The sequence below is a fragment of the Hydra vulgaris genome, chromosome 09, assembly GCF_038396675.1.
Source record: "Hydra vulgaris chromosome 09, alternate assembly HydraT2T_AEP".
Classification (NCBI taxonomy): Eukaryota; Metazoa; Cnidaria; class Hydrozoa; order Anthoathecata; family Hydridae; genus Hydra; species Hydra vulgaris.
In genome coordinates, this window is record NC_088928.1 from 37932501 (window position 1) to 37959049 (window position 26549).

General features: G+C 27.9%; 1 protein-coding gene across 2 annotated transcripts in view; it reads left to right on the forward strand.

Moving 5' to 3' along the window:
* LOC100212030 (centrosomal protein CCDC61) overlaps positions 1–26549 on the forward strand; it is an 83008-nt gene that overhangs the window by 2763 nt on the left and 53696 nt on the right. For both annotated transcript variants that reach the window (XM_065805612.1, XM_065805613.1), the window contains exons 2-3: positions 13152–13234; positions 18020–18448. In XM_065805612.1, coding sequence (XP_065661684.1) covers positions 13152–13234; positions 18020–18448 — 512 coding nt within the window. The remainder of the gene's footprint in view (positions 1–13151; positions 13235–18019; positions 18449–26549) is intronic.

Genomic DNA, 26549 nt, shown 5'->3' on the forward strand with positions numbered 1-26549 from the left:
TTACAAAATAGTGAATTTTTCTCAATTTAGTTTGTTAAATTTATTTACTTATAAAAAAACTTGAAGACATTTTTATAAAAGGAAACTAAAAATAAAATAAAAGTTGTTTTGACATTCGTTTTTTAAAACATTTAAAAATGATAATATAATATTAACTATTTAATAAGTTATTATATTAAGTTTTTATTAAATATGATATTATTATATTCATAATAATATCAAGTATTTAATAATAAAATATCATATTATTGGTGTTGTTAAACGCACAGTAAAAACAGAGAACAAAAATAAACATAATAGTTCTATATATTCTATTAATTTATATATATTTCTGCAAATCTTAAAAAATTTTTTCAAGACTTTAAAAAGGGCAAGCAAACATTACTTTAATTTAGCAATAATAAGAAAATAAAAAAAAACACGCTTTTGAAGAAAGCAATGTTAAGCATGGTTTCTTGTAAAGTAATTGCAAATGCAATTACTTTACGAAAACTAAAATTACAAAAACTGAAATTTTCCATGCATAAACGCATGCGTTTTTTCTATGCGTTCATGCATGTAAAAACCATGCTAAAACATAATTACTTTCTTCAGTTGTGTACTTAATTATTAAACTTAAAAGTTTTTGAAGAAAGTATAAGCATATATATATATATATATATATATATATATATATATATATATACATACATATATATACAGGGTAATTCCATGTAAAAGTGGGACAGTCATTTCAGTCACCCCTTGGATTTTCTTTATATTTTAGCCAATAGTACGTATTGATGAAACATGAAAAAAATTTAAATTTTGAGCTCCCAAATTAAAACGGTTCAAAAGTTATGATGTTTTGAAATTCAGCCTAAAATGTTTTTCTTTCAAATCCGCCATTATGGATTTTGTAGTAGTACTTTTTAAAGAATAATTTAAGATCTCGAGGAAGAATGTGGCTAAAAATTGGTATCTGACCTTTTTTGAGGGTGTTGAATTCAAAAATATAGAGAAAATAATGAAGTTTAAAATTTTTGATAGTTATTTTTTGATTTCAAAATGGTCAGTCAAAGTTTTTGTTCTGTCACCATGGTTTGTTTTTTTATTAACTCCCAGAGTTGCATTTTGATTAACTCCCAGAGTATAGAATTTATAGCGATACTTTTTGTGTGAATAATTTAAATTCTAAAAGAAAATATGACTTAAAATTGGTACCTGGCCATTTTTAAATGTGTTGAATACAAAGATGAAGAGAAAATAACCAAATTCCTAATATTTGAGAATAATTTTTTAATTTTAAAATATCATAAGTCAAATTTTTTGTTTCCTAACCATGGTTTACATTTCACATATTTCTGGATTTGTCTTATTCTAAATTTGAAAGAAGAGGTCTTAGAAAAGTTTAGGTCTCTGTAAGAAAATAAAAATCTTATATTGCTTTGCATAACTTGCATATTTGTAATCAATATTTTCAAAAGTATGCATGGAAATATAATTTGCAATATCAACACATTTGAAGTACATTGAAAATATAATTTCATTATTTATTGGTTATGATAATTCAACTTAACATTATTACTTAATGTATAATAATTAAGGATTGTTTCAAATTATTGATTGCATGCTCAAATTTTAGGTTTCATGTTAAAATGTTGTATTAAAAAATAAGAAACTAAAATGCAAATTTTTTTGAAAAATAGTAAAAAACCTGCTTTATTGAAAAAAGCTCAAAAATAAAAATGAAAAGGAATAACCAAATATTACTAAAATTGAAATTGATATCATTTAAATAATGAAAGTAAAATATTAATAAACTTTTACTGACAAGATAAAACTGTTCAAAGTTTTATCTTCTTTTGAGATGTAGAGTTTTATCTTCTTTTGAGATGTGGTACTGACACCCAGAATATGGTGACAAAAAACAAGAGAAATGACATCCATTCCTGGCACCCAGCAATTAACATCCTGTTTTGGATAATGTGGAAACATAAACTTTACCATACAATCATCATTCTTTTTACTAACTTCAGCAAGCATACCATGCCAGTTAAATTTGTCGTATTTGCAAAATAGGTGATGTGACATCATAAAGTTGTCATTTTAATAGTTTCATATTTTTGTTTATTGAGGAAGTCAAATGTTAGAGCAAAATCATAATCATCTGGTACCCTTTTCATTTTTATAATTGAATGAAAAAGAAGGTATAAATTGATGGAAACTTCTTGTCCCAGAAATAGTGGTTGCTATTAAAAGTCTATCAGTAAGTTTGTTTCTTACTAGCTCCATTTCTTCAGTAGTGGCATACGCAAACATGATCCCACTGATTGACTTTTGACAGTTTTCAAACATTGCTTGAGAAGACAGTATTTGACCTGTGGTTGGACTCTGCAAGCTAGCAGTTGCAACAAGCCGTTTAACAGTGCCACCTATTCCATCATGCATGGAGATTGCCATGGCTCGTTGCAAAAAATTCCAAATGCAATGAACAGAAAAATCTTGAGCATAGTGACATAAATTGTAGAAATGTTTGTAGTTTTTATACTACCCTGCACAACCATCAGAAAAATAATGAATTTTTGTAATTGGGGACAAAGATGAGTTCTTATATGAATAATGGTTTTATGTATAACTTCATTAATAAATCCAACATCATGATTCAAATTATCTGAAATTATACAAAAAGATATTTCTAATTTCACTTTCTTGTTGTAGATGACATCTGGATGAAGAGAACATTGACTCTTGTTTCTAAATAACTGCTTCTTAAACTTGCTCCATCTTTCTCCTTCAAAGTGAAGGCTTGTTAGAGGTTTTAGATAAATGAATTTTTAGAGGAGAAACTTCAAGTTCACACAAAGTACTGTTGAGCAATTATCTTGTTGATTCCAGTATAATTTCTTTTTCTATATTATCATCAGGTAATTTCTCCGACTTGTTTTCTTCTGATTCTTCACTTGAGGCTGATTTATGTCTGCATTGTGGACAAAGCTTTTCACCTGGCACTACAAATTTGCCTTTACTGCATAGGTACTTTGCTGTATCCAAGTTGTTTTCACAAAGAGTGCCTAAAAAGAAGGAAAGAACTCTTTTAATATGTATAAAAGTGTTAATAAAACTATTTTAAGTTTAAAATTTGTATGGCATTTAATAGTAAGGTTAAATACAGCTAAGAATTTGGCTGCCAAGAATTTTATTATTGTAACTCACAACACTTTCACAAAACTAAATTACTATAAATACCTTTTATAGCATTATATAACTTGTTATTTATATTTACATAACTTTTTTATGAGTATTAAATGGATTGCAGCACTGTGTTAATTTTTTTGCATAAGGCTTCAAACAAACATGTTTATGATGTAGACAAATTGAGATTGATTGTTAATAGCCCAGTCCTCCACATTAATATTTCTCTTTCATTTTCAAGAATATCTTTATAAGATTCGATTCTAAGCAAAGTTGTATATGTTGTAAGATGGACATTTACTTTCTAGCTTGATTCCAATGGAGCACTGTTGGCTGTTTGCCATTACTGAGAAATTGAATTACCAAATAAGACTCAATAATTATTTAATCTAAAGTTAAAATAATTTTTATGCTTATACAACTGATGTTTCAAAACTATATTTATACGACATAACTGGCATCACAAAACTATATTTATACATCACAGTAGATGTCGCAAAACTATATTATTACTTTACCATAAAACCTTGTTTTATGGTAAAGTAGTTTTTAACTATTTCAAATTAAAAAACAGTAATCAAACATTTTGAATTAGGTTTTTTTTTTCTACATTGGATTCAACATCTTCAAAAATGGTCAGGTACCAATTTTCAGTCATATTATCTTTTAGAATTTAAATTATTCTCACAAAAAGTATCGCTATAAATTTTATACAGGAGAATGGAGGCCAAAAAAAGGATTTATTTGTCTAAGTTTCAAAATCACATATCTTTATTATACTTTAAGAAACCAAAACCATCTTTTTCATAAAGATAGTCTAAGATCTTATACTTCATTGGGAAAAAAACTGAATCCATGAGACTTTGGCAACTCTGAAAGTTAATGAAAGCGCAAACCATGATAACAGAACGAAAAGTTTGACTGGCCATTTTAAAATCAAAAAAGAACTATCAAAAAATTTTACTTTCATTATTTTCTCGACATTCATGAATTCAGCACCCTCAAAAACGGTCAGGTACCAATTTTTAGCCACATTCTTCCTTCTAGATCTTAAATTATTCTTTAAAAAGTACTACTACAAAATCCATAATGGCGGATTTGAAAGAAAAACATTTTAGGCTGAATTTCAAAACATCATAACATTTGAACCATTTGGATTTGAGAGCTCAAACTTTACATTTTCTCATGTCATGATGATAGGTACCACTTGTTGAAATTTGAAAGAAATCTGAGAGGGCGACTAAAAAATTTCAATTTTTTGTCCCACTTATTTAATGGAATGTAATAGTTTTACATGGAATGTAATGTACAGTGATGTGCTGCAATGCTGCAATGGGTTCATTCAGGCTTGATAGAGCCGATTGTTTTCGATTGATTGAGTTGGTTCTTAACCCTCTAAGAAAGAATTTTTTTTACTTTAGGAATAATAAATTTAATTGAAATCTATACTTTATTCAAACAAAAACTAACTATATATAAGTAAATAACCTAAGTTTGCATGCTCACATTAGCTCACGCTAACAATTTGGAGTATATCTTGTGCGCAGAGTTTCTCATTAAATATAAAACAAGAACTCACTATATATTAAGTAAGCAACTTAAGATCAAACTAGTTGTTGAAGTTAATAGCTTGAAATAACTCTTGTTCGCTTAATTTTTCAATAAATTAAAAGCAAAGGTTTAAGCAATATCAAAGTAATTTTAAGTTGCTAATAGTTTATGATTCAACCTTTAATTTTAGTTACCTTTTGTAAATTTTTGGGTAATATAATTTAGGTTAAAAAAATAATTACATAAGTATTTAAAAAGCCTAATTTAAAAATATTTTAGTAATTTATTATCATCCAATGCATCTTTAATCAATTATCTTTATGCAAACAAAATCTTTATAACTAAAGATGTTCTGAGTTTAAAGTTTGAGTAATAGAAGTTTTAAAGTTGCTCAAATGCATGATAGTCACAGAATCGATGCCAAAATCATTGGATTTTCTTGGAAACTATTTTCCTGATTGTTAGAATAAAATGCAATATTTTTCATTCAAAAAAATACAATGTCCTTCTTACAAATGATAAAAAACTGGAATGTTCTTATTGCACCAGAACTAAATTATTAACCATAAATATTATGAAAAGACTTCATATTTCAAAAGAATGGCAAAACTGCCTAATTGAAGACAAATGTTGCTCATCTGGCAATATGAGGAAGAAAATAAAAGAACACCTTAATTTAAAAGTTAATCAAATGGTCATGAAAATACACAATGCTGCACAATAATGCTGTTAAAATTATCGACAAAATAAACAAGATAGAATACAATTTAAAAAATGACTAACACTGTGTATAGCTTGGTAAAAAGGAATATACCACTTGTTAATATGGAAAAACAAGTATTTATAATAATTGATAAGAAATAAACTATTTTTAGTAAATTAGTTCTTGCAGTATTTTTAAAAGTAGAAACTAATATTTTGCCCCACTTAATTTATAGATTTGGTGCAATTGAAAGTTCAAAATGGTATAATAATTTTCAATAAATTACTGAAAGCATTAAACTTTCTTGGATTGATTATAGGAAAAAAAAAAAAAAATAGGGTTTTGCTCCTACAGCAAGTACTATAGTCGGATGTATATCAGGCATAGACACAAAAATCTGCAATGATTTTCCTAAAATTATTATTTGGCACTGATGAATCATAGATTAGAATTTGCTTCGGATTATTCCATAAAAGACATTAGGAAAATAAATCATTTCAAAATATTTATTGACAAAATGTATGCAACATTCCACCAATTAAATTAAAGTCAATAAGAACTTTAAAATATTTCCAATGACTTTAGAATAACAATGTTATAAAAAAAAGACGTTTAGGAAATAAGGTGGGCTGATTGCAGTTTTTGTGCAGTCTGTTTTTCTTACCCTACACTATATTTTTTATGAGACTTGATGCTAGATATTTTGGATGAAATTTTTATTTAAAGCTTTCCAGTCCAAAGCTCTCCACAAAATATTACAAAAGCGGACCAATTTATATTAAGAACTATATCTGCTCAAGCAATTCATGGAAAAACTGGGAGTTTATGAATGTTGTGTTGATCGCATAGACTTAACTTAGTAAGTGACTGTGGCCCTGGCCCCATCCCTGGCTAAAAATGAGACTTTTTGCAAACCTGGTCCCGGTCCAGCCCTGGCAAAATTGTAAGATTAAGCAGGGGTTGATAGCCAGGGCTAAAAAAAATTTATAAAACTATATATATTATAATTTTATGCTTGCATTTACTATTTATTAAATACTGACATATATTTATATATTTTTAAACTCTAATTTACTTCCAACAAGATTGCAAGCAACCATTATTAAGTAATGAGTCACTTTAAAATAAGAGAATAAGTTAAAATACTAGGAAACAGTTAACTGAAGACTTGAAAAGTTGTAGGTTGTATAAAAAAAGAAGACATGAAGATGGGTAATAGTTATTAGGTTATTTTGATGTTCAAGGAAAAAAAGCTGGATTAATAAAAGTTTTTATAGCATGAAGGGACAGTACAGTAAAAAGATGCAACTTGTTGAATAAAAAGCCAAGCAATAATGAGTTTTGGTTTATCGTAATAGAGATGACAACTCATTTAAGCATTAACCATGTTAGTATTTGTAGAAAAATGAAAAAAATGCAACTTTACAATAATGGAAGAGTGACTCAAGCTTGGCAGATAAAGCAGGTCTAATTATATTTACAATGTGCTTTTAGACTTTGCCTGAGAGTAAGAGGGTTGTTATTCATCAATATTGGAATGCCAACATAGCATTTTTTTTTTTCAGTAAATAAATGGGTTTTGTTGTCTAACAAAAGTTGTGGATTTTAAGTCCAGAATTTAAATCCATAAGCCACTGCAAGCCTTAGGCTGTTACAGAAGAGAGATCAGATTAAAAATTGTCAGCTTGTTCTAAGCAATTAAAAAGTTGAAATTTTTTGTCAAGACATGAGTATAAAATTGAGTTGTCAGCTTAGAGAGGTACTTTACATGTAAAATTTTCATGAAGATTAATATTGTAGATAAGAAACAATACAGGAGCAAAGATAGAACTTTATGGTACCCTTAAAGTTACTTGAAATAAAGAAGAGTATAGGCCTTCAAGAATAACTTTAATACTGCAGTTAGAAAGAAATAATTTAATAATCTCAAACCTTTATATAAAGAAACTAATAATAGAGGGAAGACTAATCGTAGGAAAGTTGGAGAGGTCAAAGTGTTTTCTAGAGTTTTGAAAAATTGGAACCACTTATTTAGCACTTTCAAAAAATTTAGCAAAAATTGAAGAGAGTTCTGGAGAACACATTTTTAAGAGTATGATGGAAATCTTGTCTGAAGCACAAACTGTAGAAGTGTTTAGTTAAGAATTGACTTTAGTATGGGAAGCCAGAGTGATTTGGATGTTTAACAATGGGTTAATTTGTTAAAGTGGCAGGAAGAGTATGGCCATTAGATTCAAGAGTCAGAGTTAGAGTAAGATTTCTTTGCAAATAACTCTGCTTTATTTTGGGGAGAAGTAAAATGATCAGACCCATGAATTAAATGTTAGAATTACTTTAGTTAATGACACTGTTAAAGACTAACCAAAAGCCTCTAGAACCTCATATCTGAGATGATATACAAGATTTAGTAAACTGAGAATAACAGAGCTTAAGATCAAACAGGACCTTTTTACATCCGGTTCTTGGAATAATAAAAAGACATTTGTTCTTAAGAGAGATGTTCTTGTAAAAAATATGAAAAAAATGAATAATATTTAATAAAGCAATTGCTCAAAATGGTGAAAAATGTGGAGTAGAATGAGGCTTGACTTACAATCGAAGAGAAGGAATAAAAGCTTAAAAAATGGGCTTTATGCGTACATATTATGGATAGAAACAGATATGTTAGCTATTTATTTAGATGCTAGCATATAATATCCTTTCATATTTATATAAACTTTAATTTTTATATGATACAGTATTTGCCAAAAGAGAAGATGATCAGATGATAGTGATGATGATGATGATGATGATGATGATGATGATGATGATGATGATGATGATGATGATGATGATGATGATGATGATGATGATGATGATGATGATGATGATGATGATGATGATGATGATGATGATGATGATGATGATGATGATGATGATGATGATGATGATGATGATGATGATGGTAATGATGATTATGCTGATCATGTTGATCATGTTTATATATACATATATATACAAAATATAACATAAATTTTGAATAAAAAAGTATGCTTTAGGATGTATAAATGTTTATGCAGCCCCAGTCGCAAACCCGGCCCCAGCCCCTATTAAACTTGGCCCCAGCCCCTATTAAACTTGGCCCCGGCCCCAGCCTCGGTCAAATATCAACCTTAGTCGCTTACTATCTTAACTACTTAGCCAATTAGCCTATAAAGGTATTCATTTTTAAGAAAATGTATTATATGGAAATCTTCTTCATAAAAAGAGAATTGAAAGTTTAATACAAAGTCTGACTCTCAGATTCTTAAATTCTGAAATGTGAAAAATCAAAATAATTTAGCATCAAACAATAACAAATTTTGGCTCTTGTTAATAGTTTTGAACCATCTACTTGGAAATTAATTTGTGTTTATAGTTTTAGAGAATATGTTGAAAATATTTTGAGATAATAAAAATAAACTTCCTGAATCAGTCTAAAATGGACTTGGCACTATCATGCACGATTAGCATTTACTATCATGCACGATTAGCATTTATTTAGATAAAAAAAGATAAAATGATTATGATTATGATTATTAATTTTTTATAATCATAGTTTTATAATTTTGTTAGTTTCAAAGTTGTTTTGTATCATATCATAAATAAATCAGAGAAACAATCATCAGCAATGATTGTTTTTATATTTATTTTTTCAAGCATCATTAAAAAGAATGTTACAGTTAACCAAATTTTCAACTCTATTTTTGTATATATTTAGCTTGCTTTTTTATTAAAACAATTAGTTAATTTATAAATATAATTTTGTTTCTCATTTCTTCTAATTTTCCTATATAAAAGTTAATTCATTAATCTTTTTCTTTGTGAAGTTTTTTTCCTAATTTGATTTATTTTGTTCCTAATTTGAACTAATTTTAAATATTTTATTTTAAATGCACTAGATGTTTTTTATTATTTTTGTTTTAACTAGTAAAATACTTCTCAACCTAAAAAATATTGTTACATTTAATAAAAACATTAAATTTAACATAAATTTAAAAAATTTTGATGTTTAAATTAAAAATAATTGTATTTTGCACTGGCTTTGATTTGCCAATATAAACTGAATTACACAGGTATGGACACAGGCGCAGATAATCGTCCGTCTATCTAGTTGCAGGCCTACAAGATTTTGCTGCGTAACAAAAAACGCGCAACGCATTTCAAAGTAACTCAACTCAGCAAATATATTCTGTATTGTTTGAAGTTACATTGCGTCACTAGCGTATTAAGTACCACATTGTAATTAAAGTTATTTTATTAACACGTTAAAAATCATACAGTTTTTTTTTTTCTCACTATAAAAAAAGTTAAAAATAAAATCCTAAAAGTTCCTATTTGAAAAATTTTTATCATTTTTTTCAAGTATGAACTAAATTTTATTTTCAAAAAAATATTTTTTAATAAAATGTAACATAATATTTGTTTATTTTCTTATAATTTTACAGTTGGTTTTTGGTTATTTTATTAACTGTTAATAAATTTTTTCTTATTTACTTTGTGAACTCTTTTTAATTATGTTTTTAAACAATAAATAGTTTTTTTTAATTATTTGATGGTTACCGATAACATATTTGTGATCATAATTTATTTTCATAAATTAAACGAACGCTATTGAATTAACAATCAACAAAATATCTTATTAATAAAATATTTAAATCAAAATAAATTGTGCATTTTTTAAACTATTATGGCAAAAATAATTGTTATATTTAAAAGGAATTTATATATTTAATTCCTTAAGATAAAACTTAAAACATTTTATTTTCTTTAACTAATTTTTGACAACAACAAAAAAATTATTAAACAAACTGTTTCTTTAACAAAAAATCTATTAGTTTACAATTGCGGTTAAATGCTTTTACTTTTGACGTTATTTCTTCTGAATAAATGTAACATTAGGGTGTCCCACTTTTAACCTGACCAAAAAAAATTCAAATGCACCCTATCTCAGTCATCCTTATTTGGTCCCAGGACACACCAAAAAAAATTTTTAGGTCTCCAACTCAAGGGGTTCCAGTACAAGGTATTTTCATATGCAAAGTTCCATGGAATTATTTGCCCCCCTCCCTTTCGGTGCCCCTAATTTATTAATTGAATAGTAGAAAATTGTCCATTTTACATTTATTTATGTTTTTTAAAAAAAAATCTTCCATTTAAGAGTTAATACTTGTACAAACTTGTCATTTACAACAATTAAAGACAAATAAAGTCAAAAGTCACATTAGAATTACATAAAATCACTTTTTTTCAAGTCTTTTCCAATTTCTTTTTGGTTTATTTGCATGGAATCTTCTAAAAGACCTTCGTCATAACTTTTAGTCACAAATTAAGATGTTTTATTTTAGTCATAAAATCAGATTTTTTATACAGAAATTGAAATATTGTGTCTTGGATGAATAAAGTCAGATTCAAATATGTAGTTTTTGCATTACTTTGTCATTGTTTTAGCCACATTAATGCTCTATTCAAATAATTGTTTTTATGTAAAATATTTTAAGACCCTTTCATTTTATACCTTTCAGATTATAACAAATTTCTTAAAATATATAATGGCCGATGATGATAAATTTCCTCGTAAATCTCCAAGGACTAGAAATGGACAGAGTAATGTAAGAGAGAAAAATGAGGAGAGCTCCTTGGTAACTACACGTTGCAGAAGTCTTCCTCCAATGAGATATACCTCTCCTAAGACTAACAGGGATTGTCAACCAGGAACCTCAGGTACATCCTTCAACATAAATTTAGCTCCACAGAGAACTAATAGGTGTAAAAGAACAATCTACATACATCAGCATCCATTACATATATTTGCACCAAACAGGTAATATTTTAAGATTTAATTAAGATAATGAATCGGAAAAGTTTTTTTTAGATAAAAAACTTTGAATTTTGAAACAAATATGTAAAGACTTTTATATATGTTTAGACTACCCACACTGGGAGAAGTTTGTTGTCGAATATATTGGCTCAGGTTAAGTAAGAATAATCAAAACGCAAAACTATCCTGTGCACAAAAGACAATGTCAAGATCTATGCTTTGCATTGGAGGAGAGTGTACGAAAAGTGACAGGGGAGAATTTACTGGAGTATGCATTCTAAGAGAACTTTTAAGTATTTGGGACAAGGGTGGGTTTAATTCAAGATTTTGGGTTACAGAACAAGTAGTGAAGAAGCTTGAGAAATCTTATGAACGCTACAAGAAACTGTGTAGTCTTAGAACCCTTATGGAAATAAACAAGATGAAAGAAGAGCAATATAAAACAAAAACAGAGAGTTTTATAAAAGAAGCAAACTGTGTTTATCCTGTTTATAAAATAGACATCTTAAAACTTATGAGATGACGAAAATAGAGACAAGCGAGCAAAGACAAAAGATATTGAGTTCCTGAAGAGAGCATTCAAAGGTGAAATGGTTAAGTTTGACACTGGGAAAGATAAATCTTATCTAGAAAAAATAATAGACGGGGAAAAACGATATGATAGAAAGTATGCGTAGAGAAGAACAACATAAAAAAGAAAAACAAGAAATGTCAAAGAAAAAAGCTATAGAGGACATAGAAAGGATGAAAGATTTAGACAGAATTATCTTTAAGTGGTACGAGTGCCACTGATACTGACAGTGAATTTGAGCCTTGCCAAAAAAAAAGAAGATCAGTAAAAATAAAGTTTACATGGAGCTTTCAATGAATGATGTTTTTGACAAGTGGTTTCCTTTCTTGACTAGGTACAAGGTCAGCGTTCGAGCTGAAACTTTACTTCTGTCCTCACTTTTCAAGATTGGTGGTGTTGATCTAAATACAGTTCCTGTATCAAAAAGTAGTCTACATAGAAACATAAAGATTGTGATTGAAAATGAAGCTAGAATGAGAGAAGAAAATCTGGACAAATTTCGAGGTTTAAAGGTCGTCAACTGCTGAACGCGTAGGCAAATCGCCTTTTCACAGGCAAAATGTGAGCTGCGAAAAGGCGTAAATATATATATATGTATATATATATATATATATATATATATATATATATATATATATATATATATATATATATATATATATATATATATATATATTATATTAGTAAAAACTCGTATATAAAATTCATGTAAACTCATGTGTAATCTATGGGAATTTAATTAAAGAAGGAAATAGTTGCAGAAATAATTGTAGAAATTATTTTCAATAATTATATTATATATAAAATATATACAAAAATAATATTTTAAAAATAGTTGTGAAAACTAAATATTTTATATATATAATTGTTTAAAAAAATAAAATTTATTGATCAGAATGCTTTTTATTTTTTTATTGTTATGTGCAAGTTTTACTATTTTATTTCTATTATTTTCTTTATTTTTAATTTTACAATTAATAATTATTATTGCATAATTATTAATTATGCATATTTATTGACTAAATTGTTTAGGGATAGCCATATTAAGTTGACTAAATTATTCAGGGGTAGGCACATAGAGTGCATATAAATTGACTGTTTTTTAAATGAATAGATGTACATACAAGTATAGTTGTAAAGACAATATTAAATCATGTAAAATTATTAAAGTTGTGTGAATTTAATTGATAATTAAATCTCTTAGTAAAAAGATGACTGCATTTTTGAGACATATCTATTTTTGAAAATCACTTTGAACCCTTAAAATGCATTTATTAACTTTTTAATCAAAGTAATTAATTCAAATATTGTAGATATTGAAGAATTAACTCACAAAACTGGAAATTTTAAGCAATTTAGTATCTTTTGTAATATGCTAGAATCAGCTCTTTCTCAGGTATTTTATCTGTAATTTTCTAACTTTTTTCTATATAATTATTATATGTTTTTTGATTTGCCTAATAAAGCTGCAAAAGACTAATTACCTGACAAATTATTGATATTTTAAATAAATTTTGAACAGAACACTGTGGGACTAAAGTGACCGCCAGATTTTATGTTGTGACACTCAATCAAAATCTTTTTAAAATCAGACCATTAGTCCTTTAGATATAGAAAATAAAGTTATAAAATCTGTTTTAAGTGCTAAAGTTTAAAAATTGAACAAAATGGTTAATCTAAAGAAGTTTTAGGATGCTTTAAACTTTGAAAACTTTTGAAATCGTTAAACTTTAAGTGAATTTGTATATTAGTATTCTGCATAATAAAATGCAACCATTATCTAACATCAACCTTAAATATACTTGCAAAAATGTTTATGATTATGTCACATAAATTTCTTTTAACTATTGTAATAAATTAAAAAAACCGTATCAAGGGTTGAATTAAGCGATTGTTACAGTCAGAAGGGAGTTTGTGATATTGAAATTAATTAATTAAGAAATCACAGATTTTTTTATTATTTAAAAAATATTGCTTGTAAAATTAAATAGTTTCTTTTTTTAATTAAAACATTTCATCTTTAAAACTATTTAGTTTCAAATTTAATTATTGCTTATGCCGCTGACCACTAGATTATTTGATTGCGATGTAACCATGGATTTGAATTGATGCCTTACGTTGTAATCTTAAGTTTATAACCTGATGTACAACTTTTATATGCAACCAAAATATTTGCAAAGTGATGTTAACAAAACACTTTCAAAAATTCTTTTTCTAAATAATCTTTTTTCTTTTTATATTATTTTTAAATAAAGATGCACAAAGTATTCATGTTTCCTTTGCCTGTAGGTCAGCAGGGTTGAGGAGTCTGTGCGTTATTATAAAGACTAGTTTGTTACTTCTCTTCGATTTAAACATGGTTAAATTAACACAAGTTTTGTATTTTTAATTAAAATTTTAAGTTACCACATAAAAAGTTATTTAAAAAAACTTTTAAATCTATTTAAAAAACAAGAAACAAATAAAAGACAATTCTGATTCAGGCTGTTAAATATTTTGTATGAACATATATACTTTAGTAAATATATATAGTAGCTATATATATACTTTAGCAAATATACTTTAGTAACTCTAGTTTGTATAAATATACTTTAGTAACTCTAGTTTGTATAAATATACTTTAGTAACTCTATATTTATAAATATACTTTAGTAACTCTAGTGTAACTTTAGTTGTTTGATTTTAAAGTACATGTTTTTCGAGATAAAAGTTTATGATTGATCAATGAAAGTTGCATTTTTATAAGTCTTAAAGCAGTATCAGGCAAATTTTTATTTCAAATAAAACTTGGTATATATCAACTATAATATCAATAAAGTATTTATAATGCTTGGGTTATCTAATGTTAGTCACATTATAAAAATATTTTTCAACAAAAAATCTTGCTTTAATAATAAACCATAGCGCAATAAAGATTGCTCATTGACTTTTCTACATACTCCTAAACATTCAAACTTCATTATCAAATCAATATTAAAATAATAATAAACATTCAAACTTCATTATCAAATCAATATTAAAATAATAATAAACATTCAAACTTCATTATCAAATCAATATTAAAATAATAATAAACATTCAAACTTCATTATCAAATCAATATTAAAATAATAATAAACATTCAAACTTCATTATCAAATCAATATTAAAATAATAATAAACATTCAAACTTCATTATCAAATCAATATTAAAATAATAATAAACATTCAAACTTCATTATCAAATCAATATTAAAATAATAATAAACATTCAAACTTCATCATCAAATCAATATTAAAATAATAATAAACATTCAAACTTCATTATCAAATCAATATTAAAATAATAATAAACATTCAAACTTCATTATCAAATCAATATTAAAATAATAATAAACATTCAAACTTCATCATCAAATCAATATTAAAATAATAATAAACATTCAAACTTCATTATCAAATCAATATTAAAATAATAATAAACATTCAAACTTCATCATCAAATCAATATTAAAATAATAATAAACATTCAAACTTCATTATCAAATTAATATTAAAATAATAATAAACATTCAAACTTCATTATCAAATCAATATTAAAATAATAATAAACATTCAAACTTCATCATCAAATCAATATTAAAATAATAATAAACATTCAAACTTCATTATCAAATCAATATTAAAATAATAATAAACATTCAAACTTCATTATCAAATCAATATTAAAATAATAATAAACATTCAAACTTCATTTAAAATCAATATTAAAATAATAATAAACATTTATTAATGATAATAACAAAACAATTTTAAAAATAATAATAACATAACAATATTAAAAGCAATAATGAGCATAAACATTTTCATTTAAGAAACTAGTATTTTACTTTTATCAAAAGAAAAAAAAAACTGAATTTTGTGTTGTCAATTTTCAAGTCAAAAGTCAATTTTCTGTCCATAAAATAAATCTTTCTTAAACTTGTAATCATATTAAATGAGCTGTTTGTAAGTTGGTAAATCGCTCATGTGTAAATCATAGGGTTTTTTACTAAATCTTCCACTTATAATATAAGTTTTGTTTAAACTTTTTGTAGGTTTCCTAAGCTTTTTTGAGCTTATGTTGATCATGTTGATCATTGTTGAAGTAAAATTTATTTTGGGAATTTAAATGTGGTATTAAAAATTTAAAGTGTTCTAATTCCACACGGAAGTATAATATAAACAACTCATAATGTATTGTTGAGATATTAAGCTAATTATTAATTAGTTACAAGTCCAAATAAAAGCATGATATGAGCAAATGATAATGTTATTTATCCAATTAAAAGCATTATACGACTATTAATATTATTTAATACATAGCAGCTGCACGATAGTTAAAAAAACAACAAATTTGTAACATGCAATACATAATAAGTAAACTAAATTGTTTTTAAGTGTTTACATTTTATGTATCCATTTAATAACAACTAGTTTACGTATTAAAAAACTATTTACTTTGGTAAATAGTTTTTTAATCAACCATAAAGCATTGTTGTTTCCTGTAAACTTGTCAATATCATAACCTTTAAACAATCTGAAAATGTTGTTTTATTTCTGGACCTTAAGTGACTCCACTGTGAAAATTGTAAGTTTTTCTTTTGCATTTCCTAAAAAGATTTAAGATTAAAAAAATTTTTTTTTTGTCATATGGGAATAAACAGACCAAATCTGTTTACCTTCATGCAACACAAACTCGTCAGCCTCAGATGAAAGTAGGAAACATAGAATTAAAGCTATAAGAATTTATAATGTAATGATAAAAAATTAGGAAAATGTCTAGAAAGAAATCAAGATTATAAAGGTGAGTCAATTGAATATATTATAATATATAAACTTTTTTTTATATATTTAGCCTAATATTTGACTCTGGTAAATCAATAATGTAACATAGCAGGTCATAAATTTAAACTTTCTATGAGAAAAAAATATCTATATGTTATTTTACTACAGTTAATATTGGTTATTATGTAACACTAAAAATAAGGCAATATATATGCAATACATATACTGCACACTGAGCCAATTGCTATTCCATACATGTGGCTTAATATATATAATACGTATATTTAAGAAGTATTAAATTTAGAGGTGCTGCTCGCAGCCGTTTTTAGCAACCATAAAAATGTTTCACCTATCTAAACTAAAAGATTAATTTCATGAACCTCGTGAAAATAACTTATTTTTATTATAATTAACTGCTAATGCATTATGGAATCAGGGAATCAGTGACCTTGGTAATTATATATTAAGTTTAATTTATATATTGGGTATTCTAAAATAAAGTTTATCTAATAGTTACAGTAAGTTTACTGCAACTAATAACTATGAATTTAAAATTTTTGTTATCATTTATATTAATATAATTATTGTATATACATGGTTTTAGCTTTTAATACAAAATACTAAAAAAAAAATAATAAATAAAATAAAATTTACGACCAGTTGAAGAATTAAACCTTAAAAAGATTTTTAAGGTTTAATTTTTATTTGGGATTCAGCAAAAAATTAGGAATTTTTATTACAATTTTATGATATAGTTTTATCTAAGAAGATATAATAGCATTTTGATTTCAGAAAGAGTTTTTTCTGAAACAATATGGACAATACTTTTATATAAAAAGAATTTAATTTGAGTGCCACAACATGAAACCTGGCTGTCTCTTTGGTCCACAGTGACATGTTAGGTCCATTTTCCCAAGGCCACAAGAGCCATTACAGTAAAAAAATTACTAATTTTAAAATGGTTGTTAAAAACCTTTTTCAACCATTTAACTCCAAAAAAAAGTTCTTGACAAACATGGTTGCTGAGAAACAAGTTGAGCCCAGTTCTATCAGGGATGTGGTGCAGATCAAACTCAAAACTTCTTGATTACAAAGTGAGAGTGCTCTACTCTATTCTAATATCGTATTACTTGAATAAATTATCCAAATAAACCTAAATAAAATAATTATCCAAATAAACATTAAAATTACTTGAAGCTTCGACTTCTGAAGTTAAGTATGATTTAAATTAATATTCCTAAGGAGATTATTCTTAATCCCTAATAATCCATAAGAGTATATAAAAAAATATATGAAACCTTTCAAAGATTAAACTAAATATGTTCCATAATCATATGATAATCATTTGCAGGGGCTTTAATAATCATTCTTTTAGAATACTGATGTTGTTTCTCTTGATCTTTTGACATTTGATGATTTGAATGCCTTGAGAGAACAAAAGATTGGCAGCAAAGTTTACCATAAAAAGAACAACAGTGGTGACAATAAATACAAAAGATATTTGATCATGACATACACTGTAGAGTTTGATCAGATTCATTATCCTCTTCCGTTAGCCTATTTGGGAAAGAGTGACTCAATATCGATGAAAAACCAATTTGAGGGTTTGAAGCGAAAAGATCAAAGAGCAGATTCAGGCTATATGAATGCCAACATTTTGCCCAATAAATATGAACAATTATTAGCTGAAAATGAAAATTTAAAGGAAGAATTAAATTGCTGCTATCAGCAGTTAAAAGAAGTTGATGTTGAAGCTGTTTTAAAAGATATGAAGGTGCTTAAAAAAGTTGTCCTTAATCTTGAGGTAATACATTTTAATTTTTTTCAATTTTTTACATTTTAATTTTTTTTTAGACTTAAAAGATGCAGTTTAAAACTTTTTTAATTTTTTAAAGATTATTAAAGCAACTAGTATATATTCTAAATGATATAAATTAAATGCTAGTGGGACATATTCTGAATGAAATGCATATTGGAATCATTGAACACTAAAAGGGTGCCCTAAAATTATGAAACATTAACATAATAGAAGAGTACCTCAATGTGAAAAGAGGGTGGTTATTCTGTCAACTCCCTCTGATTTTCTTTAATAATTTAATTTTATAGTGTGACTAAATAATTAAAGTCTTAGTAAAAGAGATTGTAAATTGGTATCTTACAATTTTTGGAGATGCTGATAATATTAAAATAATCTTATATAATAGTGTTATGACTTTTTTTCAACTTCATGCTCCTGTTCTGTAGTTTGATGAACTTTTACCTAAAAAGCACGAAATGAATTATTATTTGCATATCTTTTGAAAAAAGTTCACCCTGCCATTGAAAAATCGATTTTGACACAAGTACTACTATGTATTCAAATTCATTTAGAATGTCATAAACATGTAATGCAATAAATTTTCAATCCAACAATGACTCAGACCATTGACCTTGCTCTTGCTCTTGCTTGTTGCATAGAAGGAATAGAAGATTACTTCTGGGGATCTGTAGTATGGATGGCCCTCACTTCTAGTGATTTTTCAAAGAGCTTAAAGCCTTTTTGTTTGGATTCAGTACTTCAGCCAAGTTATTAAAGTCGTTTTCGTTGTACAGTTGGTCTGTAAACCAATGGTGTGCCCAGCCATAGTAAGTGACCGGTGCCCCGGCCCCGGCTAAAAACAGAGGTTTTTGCAAACCTGGCCCCGGCTAAACAAACACAATTTGCAGGGGTTACTAGCCGGGGCTGGACTTTTGTTGTCGTTGTTGTTGTTGCTGTTTTTTTTTATTTTGTTCAAGTTAAAATTTGTTATGAAAGTTTAAGAAAATATAACAAAAAGTCACAAAAATAATATATAAAAATATAATATAATTCATAAATATTTACAATGACAAATAAGAAATAAGACATATTATAATAATTTAAGTTTCTTCCTCTGATTCTGATGATTCCGTGTCCCAGACATCATAGTATTTTGAATTAGGTGGTGTAAAGTCTTCAGATAATGATGATGATAATAATGATGGTGATGATATTATTATTATTATGATGATGATGATGATGATGATGATGATGATGATGATGATGATGATGATGATGATGATGATGATGATGATGATGATGATGATGATGGTGATGATGATGATGATGATGATGAGTATGATGATGATGTAGAGATGATGATGATGATGATGATGATGATGGTGATGGTGATGATGATGACGATGAGATGATATATATACCTTTATATAAAATATATCATGAATTTTAAATAACAATAATATATTTATAAGGATACTATCAATAGTAATGCAGCCCCGGTCACAAACCCGGCTATGTTTTATCAAACCTGGCCCCGGCCGCGGTCAAATATCAACCCTTATATTGTATGGCTGGGTTGCTTACTACCCAGCCATACAATATAAATCGACATACTCTCTGCAGAACTGTCCAGGATCACTAGTATAGCTCTAGAATTCCACTCGCATTGCTGATGTTGGGTAATTTCTGAAACCTGATCAATGGAAAATGTCCCTTTTCATTAAAAAATTGGAACACTTGAGTGAGATGAAATAAAAATTTCATATCATCTCTCCATCCTGATGTTTTGAGAATTATTTTTATTCCGTTATCAAACTGTGTTTTCAGTTGTTCGTACTCCTTCAACAGTTGAGATACAAATTTATATTCGATGTTTGGCGATTGTGTTTTACTTCCAAGTTCTTCATCCATCACCAAATGGAGGATTCTATCTAATACATGGTGTTGACAACTGATAAACTGAGGTTTGTTGATGCATTTCTCTGTGAACATTCGTTGCAATATTACAACAAAACCATTCTTTTTCCAAGTGTTAACAATGGTAGTATCTGCAACAATCATCTGTATTGAATTCCATAGGTGAAATTCATTGAGGACTTTAGAAATTCCTTGAGCAATAGTTTTTCCCCTGCCATTTACCAGGATATCCAATTTGATTTCTCTTATTTCATTTTTAAGGGCGACCACTTGATAATCGATTCCGTTGATGTGCTTGCCATCAAAGTGTAAGGACCAACTTTCCATATGCAACTTTTCAATCATTTCTTTTTGAAGCTTCATTGCTTGTTTGATTGTTGACTTTGATTGTAAATAGCTGATCGAGTTTGGGATGTCAATGCCTTCACAAGCCAATTGCTTGAATATGTTAGCAGCTTTGTTTGTTGATACTCTTGTGTAGGTCACCAAGTTGACTGCAATTTTGCTTTTATGATGTTTTCTGCTTGGTGTAGGAATAGTCTCATCTTCTTCATCATTTTTATATTCACTGTTGTCAACCTCAGAGTTAGAATCACTAAAACCAGGATAGTAAGGTGATGAGTTAGACGACCTATTAGAAAGTTTTTGTCTTTTAGAGGGATGGATCATTTCTTTACTAGCCGCTTGGCCTGTAGAGTATCCCACTGTTCCTTTTCCTTTCCACTCAGAGATGGTACAATTGCTTGTCCTCGGAAGATAATCATGTTCCATCCAGTACAGTAATATCAAAAATTTTATCAAGGGGTTTGTAGCTTCCCCGCTTGACTCATTCATCATAACATTTCAGTATTTTATCAAGCTTTGCTCATATAACTTGATCAGATACATGAGGAAAATTCAGTTTATTCTTCCACAATTTGGTGACTTCTTTGGAAATTTCCACTATTCGCTCCTTTCTTCCTTTGATTTTTGGTCCAAGGAAATGGTAGCATCTGATAATTTGCTTTTGGAGAGGCATTCTGCACTTTTCTTCCTGTGAATATTCTTCCAAAAGGACCATTTTTCTTCTTTTATGAGAGTCTTCAAATTTTACCAGATTATTAGTCCAGACATCCTTGTTGTTCTGAATGCTAATATCGCTAGGCTTGTACGTCGCCATGTGTTGCCTCTGTTTTAACTAAAATTAGATAAGCAGCTATATATACACAGTCTAAATTGTTCTAGAATATTCTAAATTGTTCCAGAATGTTCTAAATTGTTCTAGAATATTCTAAATTGTTCTAGAATATTCTTAATTAAGTGTACAAAGTTTAAAGAGTTTTAATTCTGTACTTTGCATGAGGTTCTTCAACTTTTTATTTTTCTATTCTACAGCTTATTTTTAGCTTTGATAGTGCAAAAAGTCTTAGTTTTCAGATTTAGTTGTCTTTGTTAACTTTTTTTAGGTAAAGTGTTTTTTAGGTAAACTTTACAGACAATTTTTATGAAATCAATATGAGTGCAGTAAAGTTCAAATGTAGTAAAAGCAAGTTTGTAGTACCAGCTAAATATCACTGTCAACAATGCAAATATAAATTAGAAAAAATAGTACACATTTTGTTTGCTTGTGTGTGTGTGTGTGTGTGTGTGTTTGTGTGTGTGAGTGTGTGTAAACTGCCAAAAATTTCAAATGATGTTTTTAAAAAAAACCTCATTTTTTGTATAATATCCCCTTGTATAAAACATACTCTCGCATGTTTTATACAAGGGGAGTTAGGGTTGTAGGTATTTAAGGGGTAAACAGATTCTATCTGTTAACCAGCCTCGCACCCCTTCATCTATGAAGCTGGCACAGATGTATTTTTAATACATTGTTTCCAGTTTAAGATGTTGAATGCTGGATCTTCTTGACTCAATGCATGGGTAATGCTTGCGTCTCTGTTTTTATGACTAGGCAACTCATTCTATTATCTCCTAATGAGGGTACAGCTCTAAAACTCAGTTTTATGGTTCTGATGCCGGCTAGTAGTCAGGTTTCCCAAACTCTGTGGTAGCTTTTAGAGAGGCTGAATAATATCAAATATTGCTGAATAATATCAAATATAGCTGAATAATATAAAAATATTAACAGTGCCGTGTTGCGCATGGATTGTGTCCCTGTTTGTACTTTTGGTGTGCATTGTCGAGGCCACATTTGGAACCCTTTTTTACAGCTTATTAATAGTTACAGTTTATTAAAAGTAATGAGGCAATTGCTTGGACTATTAAACAGTGTACAGTTGAGTCAAGTTCTTTAACAAATTTAAAAATGAATAAAGTACCTAAAACTATAAAACACAAAAAACCATCGTCATTACCAATTTCTTTAAACCTATCATTCACTACTATTTATGGTCTTCGAAGTAACTTTTCTTCTGTTGAGTCTTATCTCTTGCAAAGTTCGCCAGACCTACTTGCTCTTTGTGAAACTAATTTGAGTTTGGCTGTCTCATCTTGTGATCTTAGTGTTGATGGTTATCTTCCTTTAAATCGTAAAGACTCCAATAGTCACATGCTTGGCCTGGGGATTTACATTCATAAGAATTCACCAATTTGGCGGGAATTTAGGTTTGAATCCACAAACTATTCTTTTATGTGCTTTCATTTAGCACCACTTCACTCTATCGCCTTTCTCTTTGTTCTATATTGCTCTTCTTCATCTCAAGACTCAAGACTGCACTCTTTTTGATGTTATTTCTGATCAAATTGACCAAGAGTGACTTTATGCATCAGCCAATATTGTTGTTGGTAACTTTAATGCTCATCACACTAAATGGGTTGGCTCTAGTGTCAGTGACTCTGAAGGTGTTAAGGCATGCAATTTTTGCCTTTCTCAATCTCTAACTCAAATAGTCAACTTTCCAACTTGCTTTTCAGACAACCGAGTCGTTTACCTTCTTTAATTGACTTATGTCTTGTTTCTGATCCTAGTCAGTGTTTAGTTTCTCCACATTCACCTTTAGGTGCTTCTGATCATGGTATCTCTCTAAAACTATTATCTCATTCTTCTTCATCATCTTATCTCCCCTATCATCGTACCTCTTACAACTACCTTAAAGCTGACTGAAACTCTTCTTTGGGTAGAAATCTTTTATCTTCCTGCTGACAAATGTGCATCTTATATATGAATCTAATAACTTACTTTTTGATCATCAATATAGATTTCAATCTTCTCGTTCTGCAGCTGATTCTAATAGTAATAACTGATAAGTTTTATTGTGCATTAGATAGGTGGAGAGGTTAAGGCTATTGCTTTTGACATTTCTAAAGCTTTTGATAAAGTTTGCCATGCTGGTCTTCTCCATAAGATTTTTCTTACAGTGTATCTGGTAACATCTTTAAGATTATTGAATCCTTCCTTTCCAATCGTAGCAATAAAAGTTGTCCTTGATAGACAGCACTCTTCTCCATATCCTGTACTTTTCCTAAGTTATGAAGTTCTCCATAACTTCAAGGATTCCTCAAGGTTCAGTCCTTGGCCCTATACTCTTTTTAATTTGCATTACCAATTTTCCAGATATTCTCACACCTAAGGTGGCATTGTTCGCTGATGATACTACCATTTATTCTTGTCATGATAAGAAGCCAACACTCTCTGATTGTTTGGAGGGGGCATTTGAGCTTGAAAAGGATCTCACTTCTGCTACATCATGGAGCTCACAGTGGCTGGTGAACTTTAATTCAGATAAAATTCAATTTTTTTCAACCAATCGTTATCGTATTAGTTTAGATCTTCCTATATTTATGAGCAGTAATGTACTTGATGAGTCATCTACCCTTTATCTTCTAGGATTAACTCATACTTCCAATCTTTCTTGGAAAATGTATATCAAATACATTGCAAAATTAGCATCTGCTAAGGTTGCATCTCTTTATCAAGCTTGACACTATCTTAATCCGGATTCTATTCTTTAACTCTATAAACTTCAAATCCGTCCTTGTATGGATTATTGTTGCCATTTCTGGGGTGGATTTTCTTATGATGCCCTTTCTCTTATAAACAAGGTGAAAAAATGCATTGTAAACCTAGTTGGTCCTGCTCTTGCAGCCAACTTCCAACCATTATCACATAGTTGTTATGTTGCTTCTCTTTTCTACAAATACTATAATGGGCACTGCTCTAAAGAGCTATTGTCTCTTGTGCCATCTACTAAAATTCATTCTTGTGTTACTCGTCATTCAGTTAAGTCTCATCCTTTTTCTGTGACTGTTCCTAAGTGCTCCATAAACTCTTATTCCTCTAGTTTTTTCCCTTGAACATCAGTTCTTTGGAATTCACTTCCTTCATCTTGCTTTCCTGATTCATATAATTTGCAATCTTTTAAGTCATCTGTCAATCATTATCTTGCACTACAATCTTCATCTTTTCCCTTCCAGTATCTTCCAACTCTAATAGTGGTTGCTTGCAGCCTTGTTGGAAGTGAAGATGTTAAAAAAACAAAAAAAAAACAAAAAAAAAAACTGATATATAAAAATTTGTTTTTCAGTTTTGAGGTGTTTTGCTGATAGTAAATTAAAATTAATAAACAGGAATGGTGGAGGGGGTTGGGAGAGGGAGGAGTTTTATAAATTCACAAACATCCCCTCCTGTGTATTAAGCATGGTAGAGTACAACAGTATATGAAACAAAATGATGACCTAATAATAAAAAATAAGGAAATGAAGACCCAATAATAATTAAAAAATGAAATGAAGACCAACCCAATAATACGAAATAACAAAATGATGACCCATTAATAAAAAATAACAAATTGATGTCCCAATAATAAAAAATAACAAATTGATGACCCAATAATAATAAAAAAGACAACGAAATAATGACCCAATAATAAAAAGTAGCAAAATGATGACCCAATAATAAAAAAATAACAAATGATGACCCATTAATAAAAAATAACAAATTGATGTCCCAATAATAAAAAATAACAAATTGATGACCCAATAATAATAAAAAAGACAACGAAATAATGACCCAATAATAAAAAGTAGCAAAATGATGACCCAATAATAAAAAAATAACAAAATGATGACCCATTAATAAAAAATAACAAATTGATGTCCCAATAATAAAAAATAACAAATTGATGACCCAATAATAATAAAAAAATAACAAATGATGACCCATTAATAAAAAATAACAAATTGATGTCCCAATAATAAAAAATAACAAATTGATGACCCAATAATAATAAAAAAGACAACGAAATAATGACCCAATAATAAAAAGTAGCAAAATGATGACCCAATAATAAAAAAATAACAAATGATGACCCATTAATAAAAAATAACAAATTGATGTCCCAATAATAAAAAATAACAAATTGATGACCCAATAATAATAAAAAAGACAACGAAATAATGACCCAATAATAAAAAGTAGCAAATGATGACCCAATAATAAAAAAATAACAAAATGATGACCCATTAATAAAAAATAACAAATTGATGTCCCAATAATAAAAAATAACAAATTGATGACCCAATAATAATAAAAAAGACAACGAAATAATGACCCAATAATAAAAAGTAGCAAAATGATGACCCAATAATAAAAAAATAACAAAATGATGACCCATTAATAAAAAATAACAAATTGATGTCCCAATAATAAAAAATAACAAATTGATGACCCAATAATAATAAAAAAATAACAAATGATGACCCATTAATAAAAAATAACAAATTGATGTCCCAATAATAAAAAATAACAAATTGATGACCCAATAATAATAAAAAAGACAACGAAATAATGACCCAATAATAAAAAGTAGCAAAATGATGACCCAATAATAAAAAAATAACAAATGATGACCCATTAATAAAAAATAACAAATTGATGTCCCAATAATAAAAAATAACAAATTGATGACCCAATAATAATAAAAAAGACAACGAAATAATGACCCAATAATAAAAAGTAGCAAATGATGACCCAATAATAAAAAAATAACAAAATGATGACCCATTAATAAAAAATAACAAATTGATGTCCCAATAATAAAAAATAACAAATTGATGACCCAATAATAAAAAATAACAAATTGATGACCCAATAATAATAAAAAAGACAACGAAATAATGACCCAATAATAAAAAGTAGCAAAATGATGACCCAATAATAAAAAAATAACAAAATGATGACCCATTAATAAAAAATAACAAATTGATGTCC